Source organism: Centropristis striata, chromosome 12 (genome assembly GCF_030273125.1).
Source record: "Centropristis striata isolate RG_2023a ecotype Rhode Island chromosome 12, C.striata_1.0, whole genome shotgun sequence".
Lineage (NCBI taxonomy): Eukaryota > Metazoa > Chordata > Actinopteri > Perciformes > Serranidae > Centropristis > Centropristis striata.
Window position 1 is genome coordinate 13,672,822 of NC_081528.1, and position 20,320 is coordinate 13,693,141.

The 20,320-nt window shown below is 38.2% G+C and overlaps 3 protein-coding genes across 4 annotated transcripts; 2 read left to right on the plus strand and 1 right to left on the minus strand.

Annotated features, from left to right (window-relative positions):
• Positions 1 to 352: 352 nt before the first annotated feature.
• On the minus strand, positions 353 to 7,134 carry LOC131981853 (alcohol dehydrogenase class-3-like). 2 transcript variants are annotated; one of them, XM_059346350.1, is made up of 10 exons: positions 7,065 to 7,134; positions 6,914 to 6,960; positions 6,309 to 6,410; positions 5,265 to 5,415; positions 5,096 to 5,183; positions 4,800 to 5,019; positions 2,998 to 3,258; positions 2,746 to 2,878; positions 1,102 to 1,240; positions 353 to 645 (listed from the first exon to the last, which is right to left on the minus strand). In XM_059346350.1, the coding sequence occupies exons 2-10, from the start codon at positions 6,929 to 6,931 to the stop codon at positions 588 to 590; spliced, it is 1,170 nt and encodes a 389-aa protein (XP_059202333.1). In that variant the 5' UTR covers positions 6,932 to 6,960; positions 7,065 to 7,134; the 3' UTR covers positions 353 to 587. The 2 variants fall into 2 exon arrangements, with proteins under 2 accessions (XP_059202333.1, XP_059202334.1); XM_059346351.1 differs by having other exon boundaries at positions 7,053 to 7,117.
• Positions 7,135 to 7,154: 20 nt separating this feature from the next.
• Positions 7,155 to 10,613, plus strand: gar1 (GAR1 homolog, ribonucleoprotein). The gene is made up of 7 exons (XM_059346352.1): positions 7,155 to 7,284; positions 7,554 to 7,755; positions 8,857 to 9,011; positions 9,137 to 9,196; positions 9,300 to 9,414; positions 9,563 to 9,697; positions 9,784 to 10,613. The coding sequence occupies exons 2-7, from the start codon at positions 7,569 to 7,571 to the stop codon at positions 9,792 to 9,794; spliced, it is 663 nt and encodes a 220-aa protein (XP_059202335.1). The 5' UTR covers positions 7,155 to 7,284; positions 7,554 to 7,568; the 3' UTR covers positions 9,795 to 10,613.
• A 1,579-nt stretch (positions 10,614 to 12,192) lies between these two features.
• LOC131981579 (alcohol dehydrogenase class-3) lies at positions 12,193 to 17,873 on the plus strand. The gene is made up of 9 exons (XM_059345944.1): positions 12,193 to 12,238; positions 12,800 to 12,901; positions 13,184 to 13,325; positions 13,409 to 13,496; positions 13,772 to 13,991; positions 16,079 to 16,339; positions 16,759 to 16,894; positions 17,398 to 17,536; positions 17,662 to 17,873. The coding sequence occupies exons 1-9, from the start codon at positions 12,221 to 12,223 to the stop codon at positions 17,684 to 17,686; spliced, it is 1,131 nt and encodes a 376-aa protein (XP_059201927.1). The 5' UTR covers positions 12,193 to 12,220; the 3' UTR covers positions 17,687 to 17,873.
• Positions 17,874 to 20,320: the final 2,447 nt, after the last annotated feature.

The following is a 20,320-nucleotide window of genomic DNA, read 5'->3' on the forward strand; positions in this document are numbered from 1 at the left end:
TACCAAGGACGAAATTTGGTAAGGCTGACCACATGAAGCAGATACTTGCTCCGTGGCTGATGACAGATTCGGCCATTTGTTTCCTGTGTCTTTTACCCCATCTTCTATACAAGGGTATTTAATTCCAACTATCACTTCACATTGATATCGGGACCAGAATCGCTGTACAGCTGCCAAGTATGACAGATAGAGATAATTTGTCTTTGTGTTACTGCAGATGCTGTATATATCTATGAATTACATTTAGTATTATTTTACACTGTGTTCACTGTGATGTTTCTCTGTTTTGATCAAGTCTGCGATAAACAAGAAAAAAACAACACAGACTCACAACTGAACAAAAAATACAGAGTCCTCTGCAGATAGAAAATGTATTTACAAAGTTAGATGGTATTCATAGGCTTTTACATGATATAAGACTGCCCTCTAGTGGCCAAGGTGCTCATTTTCTACAAAGTCAAACCAGGAAAACATTCTGATTGTCATGATCTTTTCAAGAAAAATAGCATTGAAATTTTCCAAAAATACACTACATGTGATGTTGTATGTACAACATCACATCACATCACAACACTGAATCTCATTTCTCAATCACAATTAGGGGGTTGAGTCTCCTCAGGCCACAGGCTGATCACGGTACGGATACTAAAAAAGAAAGCAAAAAGTGAAGTCAGAGGGTCCTCACCAGAACCAATGTATTGAGTCAGAACAAAAAATGTCATGTTTTTAGCTTTCCTAATGTAAATATTAATATCTTTTGGTTTTGGGGCTGTTGTGTATGTGTAGATGTAGCCTTAAACTCTGTGATGGACATCTCATTTTATAGATAAGCAATAAATCAAGTAAATAATCTCCAGACTAATTGATAATGGGTAGTTGCAACTGAATATACAGTGCATTTATATCTGACATATATTGCTGAAAAACTCTTGATATGTTCCAGTAATCATTAAATAATTTGAATATTCCTGCACTTTATTTTGGACCATTACATAAATGTATTTTTAAATCTCTCCTTACTGAAATACAGGGGCACACACACATTCAGAAAAACTTGTTTTTTTAAAAAAGAAAAGCAGCCACAAATAATTCAGGTCTTACCCTTTCCCATTTTTTATATCTTCAAATGCCGTATTAATTTGATCCAGCCGGAGGTTGCTGGTAATGAACTCATCCAGCTTCAGCTTCTTGCTCATGTAGTGGTCCACCAGTTTAGGCACACCCTCCACACTCTTCCAGCCTTAAGAAAAGACATTTCTCAGTCCTGAACCACAACATAGCAGACATTAATGAGCCCCTAAGAAAGGCAGTTTTCCTTATTTCATCTTGTTTTTTTTGAGTGAAAATTATTATGACCCTCTCTTTAGATCAGGGGTCTCAAACTCAATTTACCTGGGGGCCGCTGGAGGCAGTGTCTGGGTGAGGCTGGGCCGCATCAGGTATTCCACAAAAAAAACTTTGCTAAAAAAAATCTAAACTTCTCAAATGTCATGACTAACAGTTATTTAACTTCAATGGGTTCTTCTGAACATGAACTGTCCTGAACATGAATGGAATATTAAAGAACATTAACGGTTCTTCTGAACAAGGTGTCTCTTGCCTACTTCTTGCTGCCAGAGACCTGGCAGTGCTTTCTCTCACATTCCTCTCACGTCGCCGAACGTCACCGGAAAAACCCGAGTAGTCCCGAGTAGACCCGAATGAATGACGAATAGTTCCGGAGGAAAAGTTACCAGTTAAGTGCGCCGCTGCTGCTGCCGCACATCCTCATCGGTTATGGCAGAGTCAAACTGAACCTAGTCATAACTGCCTGTTATCACTTAGTGTTCGTTGTGCGTGAGTACAAGTTATTTGAATCTGTTGATTATTATTATTTGCTTTATAATGTGCGTTTTTATGGATCTGGACCGGTCGCCATGTTGTGATGCCTGATCCCGCACACAGAGTTTTATTTTTGTGTAACCTCACCACAGCAAGTCCTGTACCTTGTTCATGTGTGAACCAATTAAAGAGGATTAAAAAACTCTATGGAGTAGCTGCAGTTTTTCTAACAGAAAACTAAGGCCAGACTGTGTAGGCCAGCATACAAAATATAATTTACAAACAACAAGGCAGATAATAAACGGTCCGATAGCAGTTGCCTTTCTTTTTGCACTCGCTATCCATGTCTTTCATGATGACATGAACATCATGACATTTGTAGATGGTAAGTACCGGGATAGCGAGCGCCTAAAGGACGACTGCTACCGGGCTGTTCATTAACTGCCGTGCTGTTGCTGTTGTAAACGTCGTCATAGAAACAAGTGAAACAAAGCTCCAGCTTGCGCAATACAGCGACCTCACCTCAGGGTCCACACACAACACGGTAAAGTGCCATTCATATAAAACTTGCAGGCCGCACTAACATTAAACTTTCATATCAAGGTGGGGGCCACAAAATATCGTTACGAGGGCCGCAATTGCCCCACGTGCCGCGAGATTGAGACCTATGCTTTAGATACTTTAATAATGTTAGACATTATGAAGCTTTGATGTTCAGTGCATATAAGATGTTGGTTTGCAATGTGTTTTTGTGCTGATGGACTCACTTCCCCTCCCCCCCCTCCTGCAGTCTTGTTACTTTTAATCAGATATGAATTTGAAGTTTCACTTAATGCTCAGTTTCTTAATACCAGAAATTGTTGCTGAAGCATTGTGAAAGGGCAGTTTTTTTGCAAGAACTAACAGGCACGGAAAGTTCATCACCTCCAAAATAAGTCCCCTTCAAGGTGCGTCCCATCAGGATCTTATTAACCTTAACACTCATTGATTCCGTTTCCGTCCAGCCAACAATGACACAGGTGCCCCAGGCGTCTCTTGTAGACTCAAGAGCTGCAGTCTAGGACAACACAAAGAACCAGTTAATACAGATTCATTGAATATGATCCAGAATGTGAAAAAAACTTAATTACAAGCTGTCTTTTTGCAGATATTATACCTGTAGACCTGTATACCTACCATAATAAGTGGATCTCCAACACACTCCAGAGCGTAGTCCACCCCTCCAGCTGTCTTCTCCACCAGAACGTCCTGGATGGGCCGACTTTGAAGTGTGGGGTTGACACATTCAGTGGCTCCAAACACTTTGGCTTTCTCCAACCTGTCAGGGTTGTTGTCAATTGCGATGATCTTTTTCGCCTCAGCAGCCTTGCAGCCCATGACAGCGGCCTGTCCGACAGCTCCGAGCCCAAACACGGCACAGGAGGAACCTTTTTCAACCTGGATGCACACAGTTTGGCAGTCAGTCAACTAAAAGCTGTCAGAGAGACTTTTGTTGAGATTACTTCATTGCGTTTAAAGACAACTTCTATATGGTACATTTTGCCTTTATTCTTCTAAACATATCTATTATACATGTTTTTGTTTTTACTTCAAATTGAGCCATTTTATTCTTGTGCAATTTACTTTAAGCCTCATTGGCTTTTCTTTTCTTTGTCAAGGATTGTGCAAAACTGATTAAAAAATTGTTTAAAAGTGGTTTGTATCAAAAATAAAAATTGAACCTCAGCTTGCTTACAGAACACATTCTTGCAAAATGCTGCATTAAGTTTTATAATAATAATAATAATAATGCATTTTATTTATAGGCGCCTTTCAGGACTCTCAAGGTCACCTTACAATAAACAATTAAAAACACAACAATAATAATAAAACAGCAATCGCAGTAATAATAAACAACAATAAAACAATTACAAATTAGAACAATAAAAACAACAATGACAGTAATAATGAACAACACTAAAACAGTACAGAGAAAAATTGTAATTTAAAATTATGAATATATTAGGGGTAGGCTAGTCTAAACAGGTGTGTTTTGAGATGTGACTTGAAGGCTAACAGTGTTGTTAGAGAGCGGATATACTGAGGGAGTTTGTTCCAGAGTCGAGGGGCAGAGCAGCTAAAAGATCGTAGTCCCATTGTGGCTAAACGGGCGGAAGGGGTGAAGAGGAGTGAAGCAGAGGAGGTCCTGAGTGTATGGCAGGGTGTGTAGGTTTGGAGGAGCTCAGTGAGGTATGAGGGTGAAGGTTGTGGAGGGCTTCGAATGTGAGGAGCAGGATCTTGAAGTTAATATGGAGGTGGATCGGGAGCCAATGAAGGTGTTTGAGGACGGGAGTGATGTGCTGTGTGGACGGACTTCTGGAAATGATGCGTGCGGCCAAGTTTTGGACTAATTGCAATGGCGAACACTATGAACACTTTCACATTGTTTTCAGCTGAGAGTTTATCTTTCCAGTGCTAGTGAAAAATCCTCAGTTTGCACAATATTCAGAGCAGGTTTTTATCCTTTTCTACATGTTGTGTTTAAGATGACATTCTTTATCTTTTCTACAGACCTTAGGGTTTCTTCCATTAAAACTTCTTAGTTTGGGTTTGTATTTACCTTATTTCAATATTAAAAGGCATTTAATATTGGCCTTTATCTCATTAAGTAGCCTGTGGTGCTTTTGTTATCTACTGACATCTAGTGGGGAACAAATAGCATGACTGTGCAGCAACTTAGTTCGAAAATGTCAAATAAAAATGACACCTAAGATGTTTTCCTTCAGATGGCAAATCCACTTTTTTTTATAATAAGCTTTACTGTTTATAAATTGCAATGTTTGAGAAGAAAGTCTTTGTGAATTAGTTGCATCCCTCTTGTTTAAAGGGCTGACAGGGTTCTCCTGTGCACAACAGCCACTGGTCAGAGCCAACTCAATCAGAGTTGGTCAGAATTTGTGCTTTGAATGGAAGTATCTTGCAGATCTGTATCCTCTTACCTTGGCTGCATTAATAGCAGCACCATAACCAGTTGAGACACCACAGCCAAGTAGACACACTTTGTTTAGCGGTGCATCACATCTTATCTTTGCAAGTGATGTATCTGGAACCACAGTGTACTGGGAGAAAGAGCTGACGCCAAGGAACTGGAACACCTGCTGGCCCTGGCAAGATATCCTGCTTGTGCCATCAGCCATTACACCCGTTTGTGTATTTTCCCTAAAAGCCCAAAAAAAGTGATTAAACAGCATGACGCAATGGATAGTGGAATGTGTGTACATGTGGTAATGATTACCAGTTCTTCCTGCATAGGTTCGTTTTAGGACTCTGACATTGTTCACATTCCCCACACTGAGGCAGAAAAAGAGGAATAACCTTGTCTCCTTTAAGAAAACAAAAGTCAGTCAAAGCTAAATGTCATTACAGGTCATACCAAGACATGCCAAGTGAGTTGTGCAATTCACCTGGTGAGAATTTGCTGACTCCAGGTCCAACACTCTCCACTATCCCAGCTGCTTCATGGCCAAGAACTAATGGGAATGGTCTGAAAATCATCCCCTTCCCAGACTCATACAGGGTCTCCCAGTCTGTGCGACACACACTTGTGGCAACAATCTGTACAAACAGAATGGTAGGATGCTGATCACATGATAGTTTCAGAAAGGGGATGTGCAGCAATATTCATATCAAGTGAATTAAGAAAGAGGAAGTGACATCTGTAAATATTTCCTCTTAGCTTTTGTCACCTCTCTGATCAATGTTGAAACAAGAAGTGACATCCACATGTCATACTAATCTTACCCTTTAAGAATATTGAGATTATTTTCACCACACAAAGTGCTCTTGTCAAAGCCACCGAACTCCATTGAAAAAAAGTTATTTTACCTCGTAGAGCTCAGCAGTTGCAGGTCTACCTCTGCCTCGATCGGTTAATTAGTGTTTGTGTTTTTGTGTGACTTTGGTGAATTCACACTAACCGTCTAAAACACTAAAGTCCCACAAAAACACAAACGATCTCAGCAATTAAAGTAGACCAGGAACTCCCTTGTTGTGCAATGGAAAATTACTGGTCTGGTGGCTTTGATGAGTCATAAAACATCTTCAGTTCCCCCAAGTAAACTTGAACAGGGCAGTCTGACAGCAAGGTAAACTGATGAAAGTATTCTTAATACAGCTTTCACTTAAACTGATCTTGATTTAATTTGGTGGACCTTTTTTTGGGTGGCTAAAATATGTTTTGCTGCTGCCCCTGTCCTCAGCAGTACATTTCTTAGCTTAGCTGATTTTTCAAACTGGGGGAGTGCTGACCATCATCTACTGTAGATATTAAAACGACTATAGATAAGAACCCACTTACAACCCTAAATAAATAAGTCCAGATTATCTCTTTAAGCCTTGGTTAATTTCCATTGTGGGAAATGTTTGTGTTCTTTTTAGTTCATTTACTCTGATATACTTTAGCAACATCAACTTCATATGATAAACACTAAAAAAAGCAATCAGCTGACCTTGATGCGGACTTCGTGGGCTTTAGGCGGAGCCACGTCCACGTCTTCAATGGTCAGCTGCTTTCCAGACTCCCATGCAACAGCAGCTTTGCATCTTATCACCTGAAAGTGATGGAAAATACATGTATTATGTATTATTTGTACAGACTTGTACAGATTTGTACAGACTTGTACAGATTTGTACAGAGAGTCTGTTGAGATGATCATTGTATCAAAAGCATCTTACATGATTAATCTATAAATGCATAGAGAGAGGGCACACAGACAGTGAATTACGCATGCATAGATAGTGACCTAATCAATCAGATAGGGATCCCCATGCACAGAGACAGAATAACAGATTATTTCTAACAGAGTCTCACACTTATTCAGACACTGTATTTTTTTTATCCAGACTAAAATGAGGAACGCTTGAGGGTTTGAAGTCTGGGTAGGGCGCGGTCGCTGTTTAGATAAACACATCCCCATTGATAAATGACTAAGCGGCAAACATGGGTTGAACATCACATGAGTAGTCAGAATAGAGCAGACTGCAAGCAACAATATCCTCCGTTTATACTACGTAGAAAACAAAAATATATCGTAGATGAAGTTTATTCTCTTACCTGCCCTGTTGTTGACATTGTTTAGTGATGATTGCTTATTCAATTTCCTGCATTTGGACAAAAATAATCATGTTAACGGAATATTTACACATGCGTACATCAGCAAGTCTCACAGAAATAACATTGTTCCGTATTTTACCAGCGGTTTTACCAGAGTTTTAAAGCCAGACCGACCGAGTAACTTCGTCCCTATGAATAAACCTGCTGTCACCGAGTCTGCTACGCCTGAAATTTGTGTGGGTAGAGGTGCACGACACTTTCCGACACTCGCGAATACCTTTACGACAGTCCGTGGTGGTATGGTCACACGTGTTGTCATCATCGCATGGAGGTCTCTCGGAGTAAATAGCTGCAGAAAGCCGATCGACTTTGTAAGTAATAAGCTTTAATGGTGTGGCTATTGTGTTGTAAAGGTTTAAACCTTTATCTAAAACGTATACATAACGTTTGTGTTTGTGGCTGAGAATGTGGCTGAACTATGAAGTTTAATGACTGAATTGAGCTAGCATGTTAGCTATCATGCAATGCTTCAGAACCCACGATGTTAGCTTGTTGAATGCCATGTATTCACTCTACAGTGATTAGCTCAGCTTTGTAACGTTCATGCTCACTTTTGTTGTTGTATTTGTTTTTTCAACAGAAGATTTGAAGAAAAATGTCTTACAGAGGAGGTGGAGGACGAGGCGGAGGTGGAGGATTTAACCGAGGTGGTGGAGGATTTGGCAGAGGAGGTGGAGGATTTGGAAGAGGAGGTGGAGGAGGCAGAGGAGGTGGATTTCGTGGTGGTGGCAGAGGAGGCTTTAATAGACAACAGGACTATGGTCCTCCAGAATATGTCGTCGGTAAGATCATAAAACCAGAACTGCAGAAAATGCAGATGCAAACAGCTCGTAAATGCTCCAAGATTTGGGCCCTTTCCCAATACCATTACTTATATGATGAGTGTTTATGCTACAGGAAAGTTACAATAATGAGTTTACAACTTGTAAATACAATTCCAGTTGAAATCACTACTTTGAGACTAATTTTTCTTAATAGGGCTGGGCGATATGGACCAAAAGTCATATCCTGATATCTTTAGGCTAAATATCGATGTCCGATATATATCCCAATATTTTTCTTGCAAAGTGAGAGCAAAGTTATGTTCAGTGTTAAAAGCAAAATATGACATGTCACAAATAGTTTTATTGAAACCGTTTATTTAAGTGGACATAAATACTGTATAACAGGAGTACATTTTTCTGCAATTATACAATTGTATTTGGTTTCCTGAATGCAAGCAAGTTGGAAAAAATCTTTCATATCGCTACCACTTGCAAGATGTTTTCACAATACTGTGAGGTCTAACTTTGATACATCTTGAAAAACCATGATTTTATACCATTTGTTGATACCATTGTGATAAATATGATACCACATATCTTGTATAACATTTTTTTTTTAATTAAAAGATAACAAGGCTATAACATGTCAATGTAAACTTTTCTTGCATTGTAGTAGCAGAGAACAGCAGAATGACTGCAGTAAACATTAACAGTAGTTAAAACTTGTTATATTAATGAAAAGGACATGGTTCTTGAGGTAGTGCACAAGTTTAAAGCCCCTAACATTAAATGACAGTCTTTCGTATTTAAGATAAGTAAAAGTCAGTCATGTTTAAGTTAAGTCCGTAAGTTATTGAACATGACATAATCTCTAATGAGCTACCAGCACAACAAAACAGAAAAAATATTCTATTCAACTGGAGGATGGTTTATACAAATGAAAATTCCTTTAGCATCGTTGTTTTTATGTCCCAATGGTAAGAATTGTAGGTGATTTTCTTGAATAGCGTCTGTAAAGTTTTCATAGTTATAACTTATTTGTAAATGTCTCACCATTTGTTGTGATGATTTGATTACATTTAACACGACTGATTGTTCTCTTGTGTTTCCACTCCACAGCACTGGGAGAGTTCATGCATCCATGTGAAGATGACATCGTGTGCAAGTGCACAACAGAGGAGAATAAAGTTCCCTACTTTAACGCCCCAGTGTACTTGGAAAACAAGGAGCAGATCGGGAAGGTGGATGAGATATTCGGCCAGCTCCGGGACTTTGTATCCTTTCTGTTGCACAAGTTTCAGTCTCTTGACCTCTAAAACAATTTGTGGTGAAATAGAATAAATGTCGGAGTAGTTGTTGCTGCTCAAAGTCCTGTTAATTTCTTAACTCTCCCTTGCAGTATTTTTCAGTCAAACTTTCTGACAATATGAAGGCATCTTCATTCAAGAAACTACAGAAGGTAAAATACGTAAATAACATTTTAAAGTAGTGGATTTGCATGCTTAAAAGCATTTCAGTGCATCTTGTTATTACACTGTATATGATGTGCAATGTCTCTTTAGTTTTATATAGATCCAATGAAGCTCCTCCCACTGCAGAGATTCCTCCCCAGGCCGCCAGGAGAGAAAGGTCCACCAAGAGGCGGCAGAGGTGGAGGAAGAGGAGGTGGTCGTGGAGGTGAGGCATCCCTGTCTCATTTTAATTAATCCGGTCTCCTGTTGTTGATGAATGTGTGGCTCATGACACTTAGCAGTGTTTTCCCTCTTGTGGCTCCTTTGTGCCTTGTAAGAGTGGTTTGATTAATTCTGCTTTGCTTTTGTATCAGGTGGTTTTCGAGGGGGCCGTGGTGGAGGATTTGGAGGCGGCCGTGGTGGCGGCGGACGAGGTGGTGGATTTGGAGGCGGACGAGGTGGAGGAGGAGGCTTCAGAGGAAGAGGAGGTGGAGGACGTGGATTCAGAGGTTTGCCCTTTTTTTATATCCTGCAAATTATATTTTATTTTTTCTTGGTGTGAAGGTAACAGCTTGTTTTTGTTGTATAATTGTAGGCGGGAGATGATCTGAGCGTGATGGTCTGGTGTGACGGTCTCATCCCCGTCTCCTGCTACACGGACAGAAATGCTGCGTTCTATGCCAGTGCCTGGCCTGTTGGACTCACAATATGGACATTGTTTCTATTTGTAGAACTTGAATGGATTTTCCCTTCTTTTTTTCTTTTTTTTACCAGTTTTGAATATGTGATGGATCTTGATGATTTTTATTTAAAGGTTCATATATATAATGCTTGTATGCAACATAATGAGGACCCTTCAGCCTGTTTAGGAGATTTAGGCTCCGATCAGACGGAGCGCTGTTTAGCAGCCTTTTGTAATGAAAGTGAAGATTCTTCCTTTTGCGATGCACAGCGCCTCAAGTTTTTCTGCTCATTGAGGCTTGTGTGTTTGTGGAAGTGCTCAGAGCAGTAAAGCATCTGATGTCATTTGCATTAGCTAGCAACTATTCAACAAAAAAAGCAAGCTGCATTTTATTAAATTGTAGGCTGAACAACAAGGGCAGTGTGGTGCGCCTCATGTTTAGCAACCTGCTAAAAGCACGCTGTCTGATCCGGATCTTATTGGGCCCCTTTGTGAACAGGCACATCATTATCTTGTGATGATTATTTTCAAATGTTTGGCCATGACAGATGTTTGTACTTTGATTAAGATTCAAGAGATGCATTCACAAACTTCCATTTATTACTTTCCTCAGATATGGGAACATGTGTGGAAAATCTTTATATGCTGTTAGTTGAAAACATTTTAATACCCCTCAATTGTAAAATCTTGAGCAGAATGTTGTCACATTTGTTAAAGGCTCTTGAATAAAAGATGCTTTGTAACTGTGTCTTTATTTTTAATTATCAGGTCTTAGGAGTGCTAAGTGGTATCCTAAAGTGGTACTTGGTTGCCAAGATTAAGAAAAACATTGAAAACATTTGGTGATTTGCTTCCAGTTCACTTTAAGTTTTCATCTTTAATGTGCAGAACAACACACTGACTCTACAATATTTAACATCCATCTGTTAAAGAAGTAAAGCGTATTTATGCTCACCTAAAGTGTGTGATGTGGATGTATGAGTCCACAAAGTTTGAAAGCACAGTGTGGTCCAACATATTGTGGCCTGCAGTGTATGTACTGATGGACTTGTGTCCAAAAGTTGCCATTTTTGAGATAAAAAAAATACCTATATCTGCATAGATCTAGGTGATCTAACTAGTAAATACAACAATGCAAGAGTATACATTTAATATTAAATATTGCAAAAGTTTAATTTAAAATGAACTTAGGTCATTTTTTATACAAATGAATAGACAATGACAATCCCACATTCAGCATATTTAGACTAAATGTTGGTAATGTTTGGGATCCACTTTTTAAAAATGTTCATCAGTGTACATTTCCCTCAGAACAAAAATGTTTTTTTTATTTCATATTTATTTATATCAAACAGCAATACAATGCACAGCTACAAAGAAAAAGAAACGAGTTACAGAAAGATAAACAATGCAAAAAATAAAATAGAAGTAAATATTTTAAAAAATAAAATAGAAAATAATTAAATGGAAAAGAATGAAACAAAAACAAATAATAAAATAAACAGACGCAAGATTGCATGTTAAAGACATTAAACGCAGTGCATATGTTGGTAGTCTTCACAGCTTTTTTGTTTTGTAGACAGGAGAGAGTTCAGATATACTGTTCAAACTCTGACTTCAACAAAAAGAAATTTGTTTTTTTACTTGAAAACTCACATTTGTGTATGTGGTATTTGGCAAAAAGAAAAATAAAATGTATAAGAAAATATGCATCACCATCCTTCTTTTTGTGATCAAAACAGCCAAATATGACATCTTCATAATGCAAGTAAAACCAGTGAAAATATTTTTGTTAACAAACGAGGCAATGTCCTTCCAGAGTTTGTATGTAAATTCACAAGACCAAAATAAATGTGAGATAGTTTCAGGGTTACAAAATGTTATTTTTTTATTTCACATTCATTTATTGAACATATACAGCAGTAGTTCAGTAACATAAGTAGAAGGGTAAACAGTACAATAATAATATTTGAGAAACATCTAAATAATACAAAAATAAATACATAAATAGAAAATGAAAATAATAATAGTAGTAAAATAATAATTCAAATAATAATAATAGCATATATATATATATATATATATATATATATATATATATATATATATATATATATATATATATATGTATAAATTGCCAAGGGTCACAAGCAAAGACAAATTAAATTGAATCAAAAATACTGAAGTGAGAGCATAATCTCACAGTTTTGATAGCTTTGTTGTTTTCAAATGTTTTTTATCCCCCGGGCTCCGTCATGCTGACGCTGCGCGGCCTCGTTTCTGATTGGTCCGGAGGTTAACTCCTTTACGGCCGCGCACCGCCCCTCTCTCTTGCTCTGAAGGAACAAACATGGAGACAGCTGGAAAAGTAAGTACATTTCCCAGAAATTGCACAATTTAAATGCATAATTTCCTTAAGTTTGTGTCGCAAGGGTTGTTTCAATTTCACATGCAGCCTAAAAAAGCAAGGTTTGAGTAACTAGCGTGGACGCACGTACGCTGAATGAACAAAGTACAAAGAATCACTCTTCCATTACTTTACAGGGATCTCTGGTCAGTCATTAGCCAATGCTATGCAGCAGTGCAATGCACTGTGCTTTACAGAGATAGATATATTAGATTCTGGTTAGTTAATTAAGCGCAAAAAACGAGTTTTGGTTGATAGTCAAGCGTATTCACGTGCCATTGATTTAGCCTGAGAAAGCGGAAGAAACTGAAAAATGCTGTATTGGGTCAGTGGTATCAAAGCAGAGGGACACTGTGCTTTTTGCATAATCCTGGATAGGCCTCCAGTTCAAGGAAAAGTACCCTGTGCAACTAGCTCGGCCTGAACACACACTGCAAAGCTTTAGTCAACCCATGGCTGCAGTTACTCAATTACTTGCAGAAGCATTGTTTGGAAAAAATAATCATTGTGTCATGCCTTCAGGTCATCAAGTGCAAGGCAGCTGTTGCCTGGGAAGCTGGGAAGCCTCTTTCCATGGAAGAGGTGGAGGTAGCCCCACCCAAGGCCCATGAAGTTCGCATAAAGGTAAACTAAACCAGTACTGATTGTATCAAGGTTTTCTTCGTTTGTCTTTTGTTAGAACCTACCAGAACAGGAGGCAGTAAAATGAGAATACCCTGGAGAAATCACAAAGTTTTAAGATAAACTTGCATGTTGTTGTTGTTGTTGTTGTTTTAGAAATGGTTTGCTTAGACATGCCCAATAATATATCTGGCATGTCAAAGCATATATATGTACTTTTATATTCCACCCCTGCATTTAGGAGCTGTGTTCGACATGGGTTTTAAATGACACCGTGTCTCTTAGATCTCTGCTACAGGAGTGTGTCACACAGATGCCTACACTCTGAGCGGCAGTGACCCAGAGGGACTTTTCCCTGTCATCTTGGGCCATGAAGGTGCTGGAATAGTTGAGAGTGTTGGTGAGGGTGTCACCAAGTTCAAGCCAGGTAAAGAGCTGTCCGAAATAATGTTGCAATTTTATTTAGTACGTCTTGTCTTGTGATTATTCACAATTCTCTCTTTCATTAAGGTGACACTGTCGTCCCGCTGTATGTGCCACAGTGTGGTGAATGCAAATTCTGCAAAAATCCCAAGACCAACCTGTGCCAGAAAATTAGGTAATGCTGTCATACTTATTCATGCTGCATTGAGATGGTGAGTCTGTTTTTTGACAATGAACCAAATTTTTAAAACATTTATTTCAATGTGGTTGAACTTGCAACCTCACTAGTTGAGTTAACAGCCGCAGGTGCCACTCCCCAGGGCATCTGAATCAAAGCTCAGTCATCATTAGTTTCAGCCTCTGCCTGCCCTGCATTGAAGTACAGAGCCATTGAGTTTCATCATACATACATGAAAGAAATCCACTTTTCCCTGTGCTTCCACCCTGCAGAGTAACCCAGGGCCAGGGTCTGCTCCCTGACAGTACCTCAAGATTCACTTGCAAGGGAAAGCAAGTGTTTCACTTCATGGGGACCAGCACCTTCTCAGAGTACACTGTGGTGGCTGACATCTCTCTGGCCAAGGTGAACGAGAAGGCTCCAATGGATAAAGTCTGCCTTCTCGGATGTGGCATTTCCACAGGCTACGGTGCAGCTCTTAACACCGCCAAGGTGGGTATCACTGGCAGTAGACTATGCTACGGTATAAGGCCCTGATCAAAGAGGGTGGTGCACCACACTGCCTTTATGACTCACCTGTCCTTAGCCAAACTGTTGTTTTACTGTCAAGGTCAAGGTCACGTTTATTTCTAGAGCACATTATACACAACCAAGATTGACCAAAGTGCTTTACATAACTGAATAACAACAAAAAATCCAAAAGATACATAAATGAATAACGATAAACTCAAAATTCAAAATATAAAGACAATTTCATCTAATAATATATGACATGAGATGTACAATACAACATACAAAAACAATTTTCTTCTCACGCAGGTTGGAAAGCCTTGAAGAAAAAAAAAAAAAGAGTTTTAAGAGAAGATTTAAAAATGTCCAAAGTCTTTGACGGTCGGATATGCAGCGGTTAACTGTTCCACAGCTTAGGGGCAGCCACTGAAAACATTGATCGCCTTTAGTGTTTAGCCTGCATTTAGGCACATCCAGGTTTGACTCATTTGCAGACCTCAGGGCTCTGGTCGGTCTGTGAACATGTATGAGTTCAGCCAAATACGCTCGAGCCAACCCGTTTAAAATTTTAAAAACAAACATCAGGATCTTAAAATCAATTCTGAAACGGACAGGAAGCCAGTGCAGAGAAGCCAGAGCTGGGGATATGTGTTCCCATTCCTTTGTGCCTGTAAAAAGACGCGCTGCAGCATTTTGTACAAGTTGTAGGCGTCGCAATGAGTGCTGGTCTTAACCTACATACGAGTTGCAAAAATCCAGTTTTGTGGAAATGAAAGCATGTATAACCTTCTCCAGGTCACTAGGAGAGAGGTACAGTTTTACCCTGGCCAGAAGTCGCAGCTGGAAAAATTGACCACATAGCCAATTTGCTTGTCAAATTTGAACTCACTGTCAAAAGTGACACCAAGGCTCTTAATGACAGAGCAGTTTTTTGAACCCAGTGAGGGGGGCAGAGCATCAGCACAGTCGCTGTAATGTTTATAACGCACTGTAAAGTAAACTCAACTTTGTAGAGTCTACCTAATCTTAAAGAGTGTGTTGGACAGGGAATTCATGTGAATACATGAAACCTTCAGAAGGAGGAGGAATCCCAGGGAGCATTGTCACCACCAGCTGGTCCAGGAGATTAGCCTTGATGATGGTTGGAGTTAATTTTATTGGGCAGTGGTGGGAAAAACACAAATTAGGCTATGCACTTTTCAGCTCTTAAGTTGTATTCTTTTTTTAAATTCAATGCATTCTGAGCATTTCTGCAAAAACTAGGTGCACAGCAACACAAAAGAAACGAGCAAAACGCTTCACTCTCATTGACAACAATTCAAAAAGTCGCTTCAGGCTGCAAAAACTGTCTCTTTCTTATCAGGCCCTGAGACTGCTCCCTTACAAAACAGAAGCATTTGTACTTGAGTTTATTTGTAAAGTGTTGTTGGAAGCTTGCTATGCAGTACAATGTTGTTCCCCCGAAGCATCAAACTCTGCACAGTGTTTAAAAGCTCCCAGTAAGTTTAATAGTACTGCAATATTCTAACAAGTCTAGTCTAAGAAAGATCTTCACCAGGCATAGTCAAAATTTTAAATGTGTTTTGAATGCCTGTACCCTACACCCTGGTTTAATTGTTCCCCAAAGGATGCAATGAAAAGGGATGAAAACTGTGTCTTTGTTTGTTGGCTTTACTCTGAAATGGGTCACCCTTATTAATCATGCAGATTTGCTGTGAAAATGAATTGTTGCCAAGAGCATCTGTTTCCAAGTTGCTGTTTTTTTTAATGTTTTCATAGTGACATTTGTTTCACCCTAAAAAGTCAGTTTTTGATATGTAAATAATTTATTAGAAAATGAAAAAATGTATTTGCATCTTCATAGAAAGAATGATGTGGAACCACACAGAGATGATGTGTGTTTCCAGTTTCTTTTGTCACATGATACTTAAAAGACATTTAAAAAGATGCAATACAGAATGAAAGAAATAGCAACTTTTAAGTTCTCTCATGCAGTGCAATTGCTATATGCAAAATTATTCAGTAATACTTGAATTCTCACATTGCTATTCTGGCTCATGCACACTCAGGTCGAGCCTGGGTCCACATGTGCTGTATTTGGCCTTGGAGCTGTCGGCTTGGCTGTCATTATGGGCTGCAAGGTTGCCGGGGCAACCAGGATCATTGGAGTGGATATCAACCCTGCAAAGTTTGAGAAAGCCAAGGAGTTCGGAGCCACTGAGTGTGTGAACCCCAAAGACCACAGCAAAGCAATCCAGGAGGTTCTGGTGGAGATGACTGACGGGGGCGTGGACTATTCCTTCGAGTGCATTGGAAATGTACAAATCATGGTGAGACTTGCACAGCATGCAACATACTAACATTTTCAGCTCTGTACAGCACGTAATTTAACATGTATTATTTAATTTGCTGTTTATAATGATTTTAGCTGTTTTTTTTAGCAACAGGTTTAGTGTGGCAGGTGTACCTTGCTCTCATTTGTGGTGTGGAAATTTCATGTTTGTAATGGTCCTTGGTGTGATGCGATGTCGGCTGCAGATCAAATTTCCTTCGGGATAATAAAGTTGAGGGTGAATATTTTCATATATTGACTGATTTTATTTGTCATCACTGCTCATTGGTAGGAAATAGAGCCGGTGCAGATTTCCATAGTGTGTCAACAGGTGGCACAAGCGTCACATTACCAGTTTTTAAAAGTAAGCAATTCATAGAAACCAGGAAAATTACCATACAACTTTTATTATTTCAGAGAGCTGCTCTGGAGGCATGCCATAAAGGATGGGGTGAAAGTGTCATCATCGGCGTAGCCGGAGCTGGACAGGAGATCTCGACCAGACCGTTCCAGCTGGTGACAGGCCGAGTGTGGAAGGGCACAGCCTTTGGAGGTGACTGACTGTGTTACATAATTACTTGTTATAATGGATGTAATGAGGTCTGGCTGCAGTTCCAAATCTCTGCAAGTTCAAAGCCTTTTGCATATTTTAACTCTGGGTAACTGGGCTTTTTAGTATCCACTTCATCAGCCGAGAGTTTTTGACTTAAGTTTAAACTAAAGCTAAACTTACCTTTTGATAATTGGACTGAAACACAGCAAATTGTTTTCTAATGAAAATGTCTGTCTGTAGTGGTATTTAATTAGCCCTGGTGTATAAGGAATAGCTTTTTTTAAGCATCTGTGTTCAGCATGTAAAATAGTGTAGTTTATAATGAATTCTGGTTGTTTTTTGTTGTTCCATGAACCAAATCTTGAGCAGATATTTAATTTTTAGTTGGGCAATTAGTGCCTTGCCTAAGGCCTATTAGTGGAACACAAGTTTGATGCAGTTTAGTTTTTAGCTAAATAAGGATTTATTAAAGTTATTAAATTGGTTTTTGATTTCACCCTCAGGGTGGAAGAGTGTGGAGAGCGTTCCTAAACTGGTGGAGGACTACATGAGTAAGAAGCTCAAAGTGGATGAGTTTGTGACCCACACTCTGCCCTTTGACCAGATCAATGAGGGATTTGACCTCATGCATTCTGGAAAGAGGTAGGGACATTTCATTCTGAAGGGGATGGGTCATCATCATTTTTGTACAGTCCATTTCACTTTTTTTCTGCTGATCTCTGGACTTTCTGTTTCCTAACGTATTATTTTGCTTTTTCTCATTGCAGTATCCGCACAGTGCTGACCTTCTGAAGTGCCTAAAATATTGACATCCTTCTCATCCGGCCTTTTTAAACAATCTCCTTCAATAGTTGCAGCACTTATGTATTTCTCTGCACTTGTTTTGATGGCACAACTTTCAGTATTAGAAAATCATTTTTTGTTACAGCACAAAACATGTTACAAGCAAAAAGTTTCATTAAAGTGTTTTGAAAATGAATTTTATTCTCTGCTTTTCCTTTTGTTATTTACTGACTGGCAGTTGGCTGCTTTCCTTATTAAGAACAGACGACAATAAGTCTCTTTCAGCTCTATTCGGTCACACTTAAAGAGGTTACTGTGCGAAAAGAACAGTTAAGTAATATGATTAACAGCTACTGTACAATCTACAGTACCACATGGATACTTAATACTTATGTAGCACAACTGACCCAGAAAACACTGAATATTAGAATATTCATTTTAATGATAAGTAAGAATTAGTTTTACACAATGCAATATTAAAAAACTAAATTTCTAGTAAAAATATATTTAATATGAATTATATACTTGAGTAATACATTGACTTTGGAAAGGTCATCATGAGGTCATGAGGTTCATCCTGCTGAAAAGATAATGTGTAATAGATGTAATCACACAATCTGAAGTATTTGCTCATGTGTTCGCTTCTTGACCGCACACCCTGTATGATTCACACACGGGAACATGGTTTCTCAGTGTACATATCTGAAAAGCCTGCACATTGTAGAATATGTATGTAAGATTTAACAAGTCAAAGTTTATTTATAGAGCACATTTAAAAACAACCTCAGTTGACCAAAGTGCTGTACAGTTATTAAAATAGAATAAATCACACACAAATAGGTATAAATAAAAACAATAAAATACTAAAAACAGTAAAACAATAAAATATTAATAAAAACTCAATCCAAAACAGAGTTAGAGATAAAAAAGACAAATAAAAGGGTAAAAAAAGTAAAAAGCCAAGGATTCTTGCCTAGCTGGGACTGAACGCCAAGGAGAATAAATAGGTTTTTAATAATGTTTTATTAACTAAGCCGGTGCAGTTATCATCCAGCTCCCACTTTGGAATTTTTCTTTATGCTGCCTGCACTCATGCATTGTACACAATATATGTGCAAACCCATGAATCTTTAATCTTTATCATCTGTGCCTTTCAAGTTTGCCATTGAAAGAAGCGACTGGCTGTTTGAAGATGTGTTTTTCATCTACTGAGAGGACTTTTCAGGCTGTGATTTTAATTAAGTGCTATATGTATATAAACCTAATTTCCCAGCATTGCAGGTATCATATGTTTGCCTTCTTGCCACTTTGACAGCAGCGACTACAGTGATTCAGCTATACAGCAGACAGCACATATTTCAACAGACTTCAACAAAAAAAAACCCTGTCTGATCACATTATGCTGAAAAATTCACTTTTTTTCGTTCTGTACGGCTGGCATTTTTATTGATCATCATCTCCTGCCTTACATGATGATCACAGGTATATATATATTACTGGAACTACACAATTTCTCACATGTTTACACTAATATGCAGAATACTTAAGTAAAAGTACAAAAGTAAAAGAACTCGCTATGCAGATTGTCTTACATATTCCAAATTTATTGTTGGATTGTTATTGTTGATGCATTTATGTACGCAGCATTTTATTTTCATTTTTTAACAAATATTAACTACTTAATATACTGTTATGGGGTTTAATTTAAAATGTCTAATCACTAAACTGTTCATGTTTTATTTTGTTAAATCTCAACCTGAAAAGTATCTAGAGCTGTTGGCTAAATGTAGTGGAATAAAAAGAACAATAGTTTCCTCTAAAATGTATTGGAGGAGTATAAAGTTACATAAAATTGAAATACTCAAGTAAAGTACAAGTACCTCAAAATTGTACTCAAGTACAGTACTTGAGTAAATGTACTTAGTTACTTTCCACCACTGCTAATATGGTATTTATAATTATAATTAGTCATTTATTCGATCTGTTCTTCAAGGACACTAAAATTGAGGATTGTTTATAATCCACCTATGATACATATTGTCAATAATTTGGAGAAAGATATACTGAAAAAATTGGAGTGACATTTACTTAAAAGAGCGAGGCAAGTTTTTCCACACAACGTGTTTGTAATCTTTACTCAGGCTGTTTCTAAGTAATATATTTAATAGAAGCACTTTTTAAAAATTAAAATACACACGTATATTGCAGATTCACTGTTGTCCCTCAATTACATTTTACTTGGAAATATCAACTAATAAGCCAATGAACTGGTTCAGTGAATATTACTTGGAACGAACGAATTATTCAATTTACATACAAAACTGAGGACACATACCATAATAACAAACAATCTCTAAGTAATGCACTACATGAAAAAGTGATATTTTAAAGTAAAAGCACTGAATTCGTATTTCTTTGTAGAATTTATATAGATGGTTGAAATAATAATTACAGGGCCAAAAAATATATTTTTTTCAGTGTAACATCGTGTCCCACATGCTGCTGGATTAATTGGTGTATGGGATCAACATGTACTTTTCTCCATAGACATATATATATATATATGTATATATGTCTATGCTTTTCTCCATCTTCTTGCGCATGCGTTATGTAGAGCACCAGCTGGCCCAATCAGCTATTTTA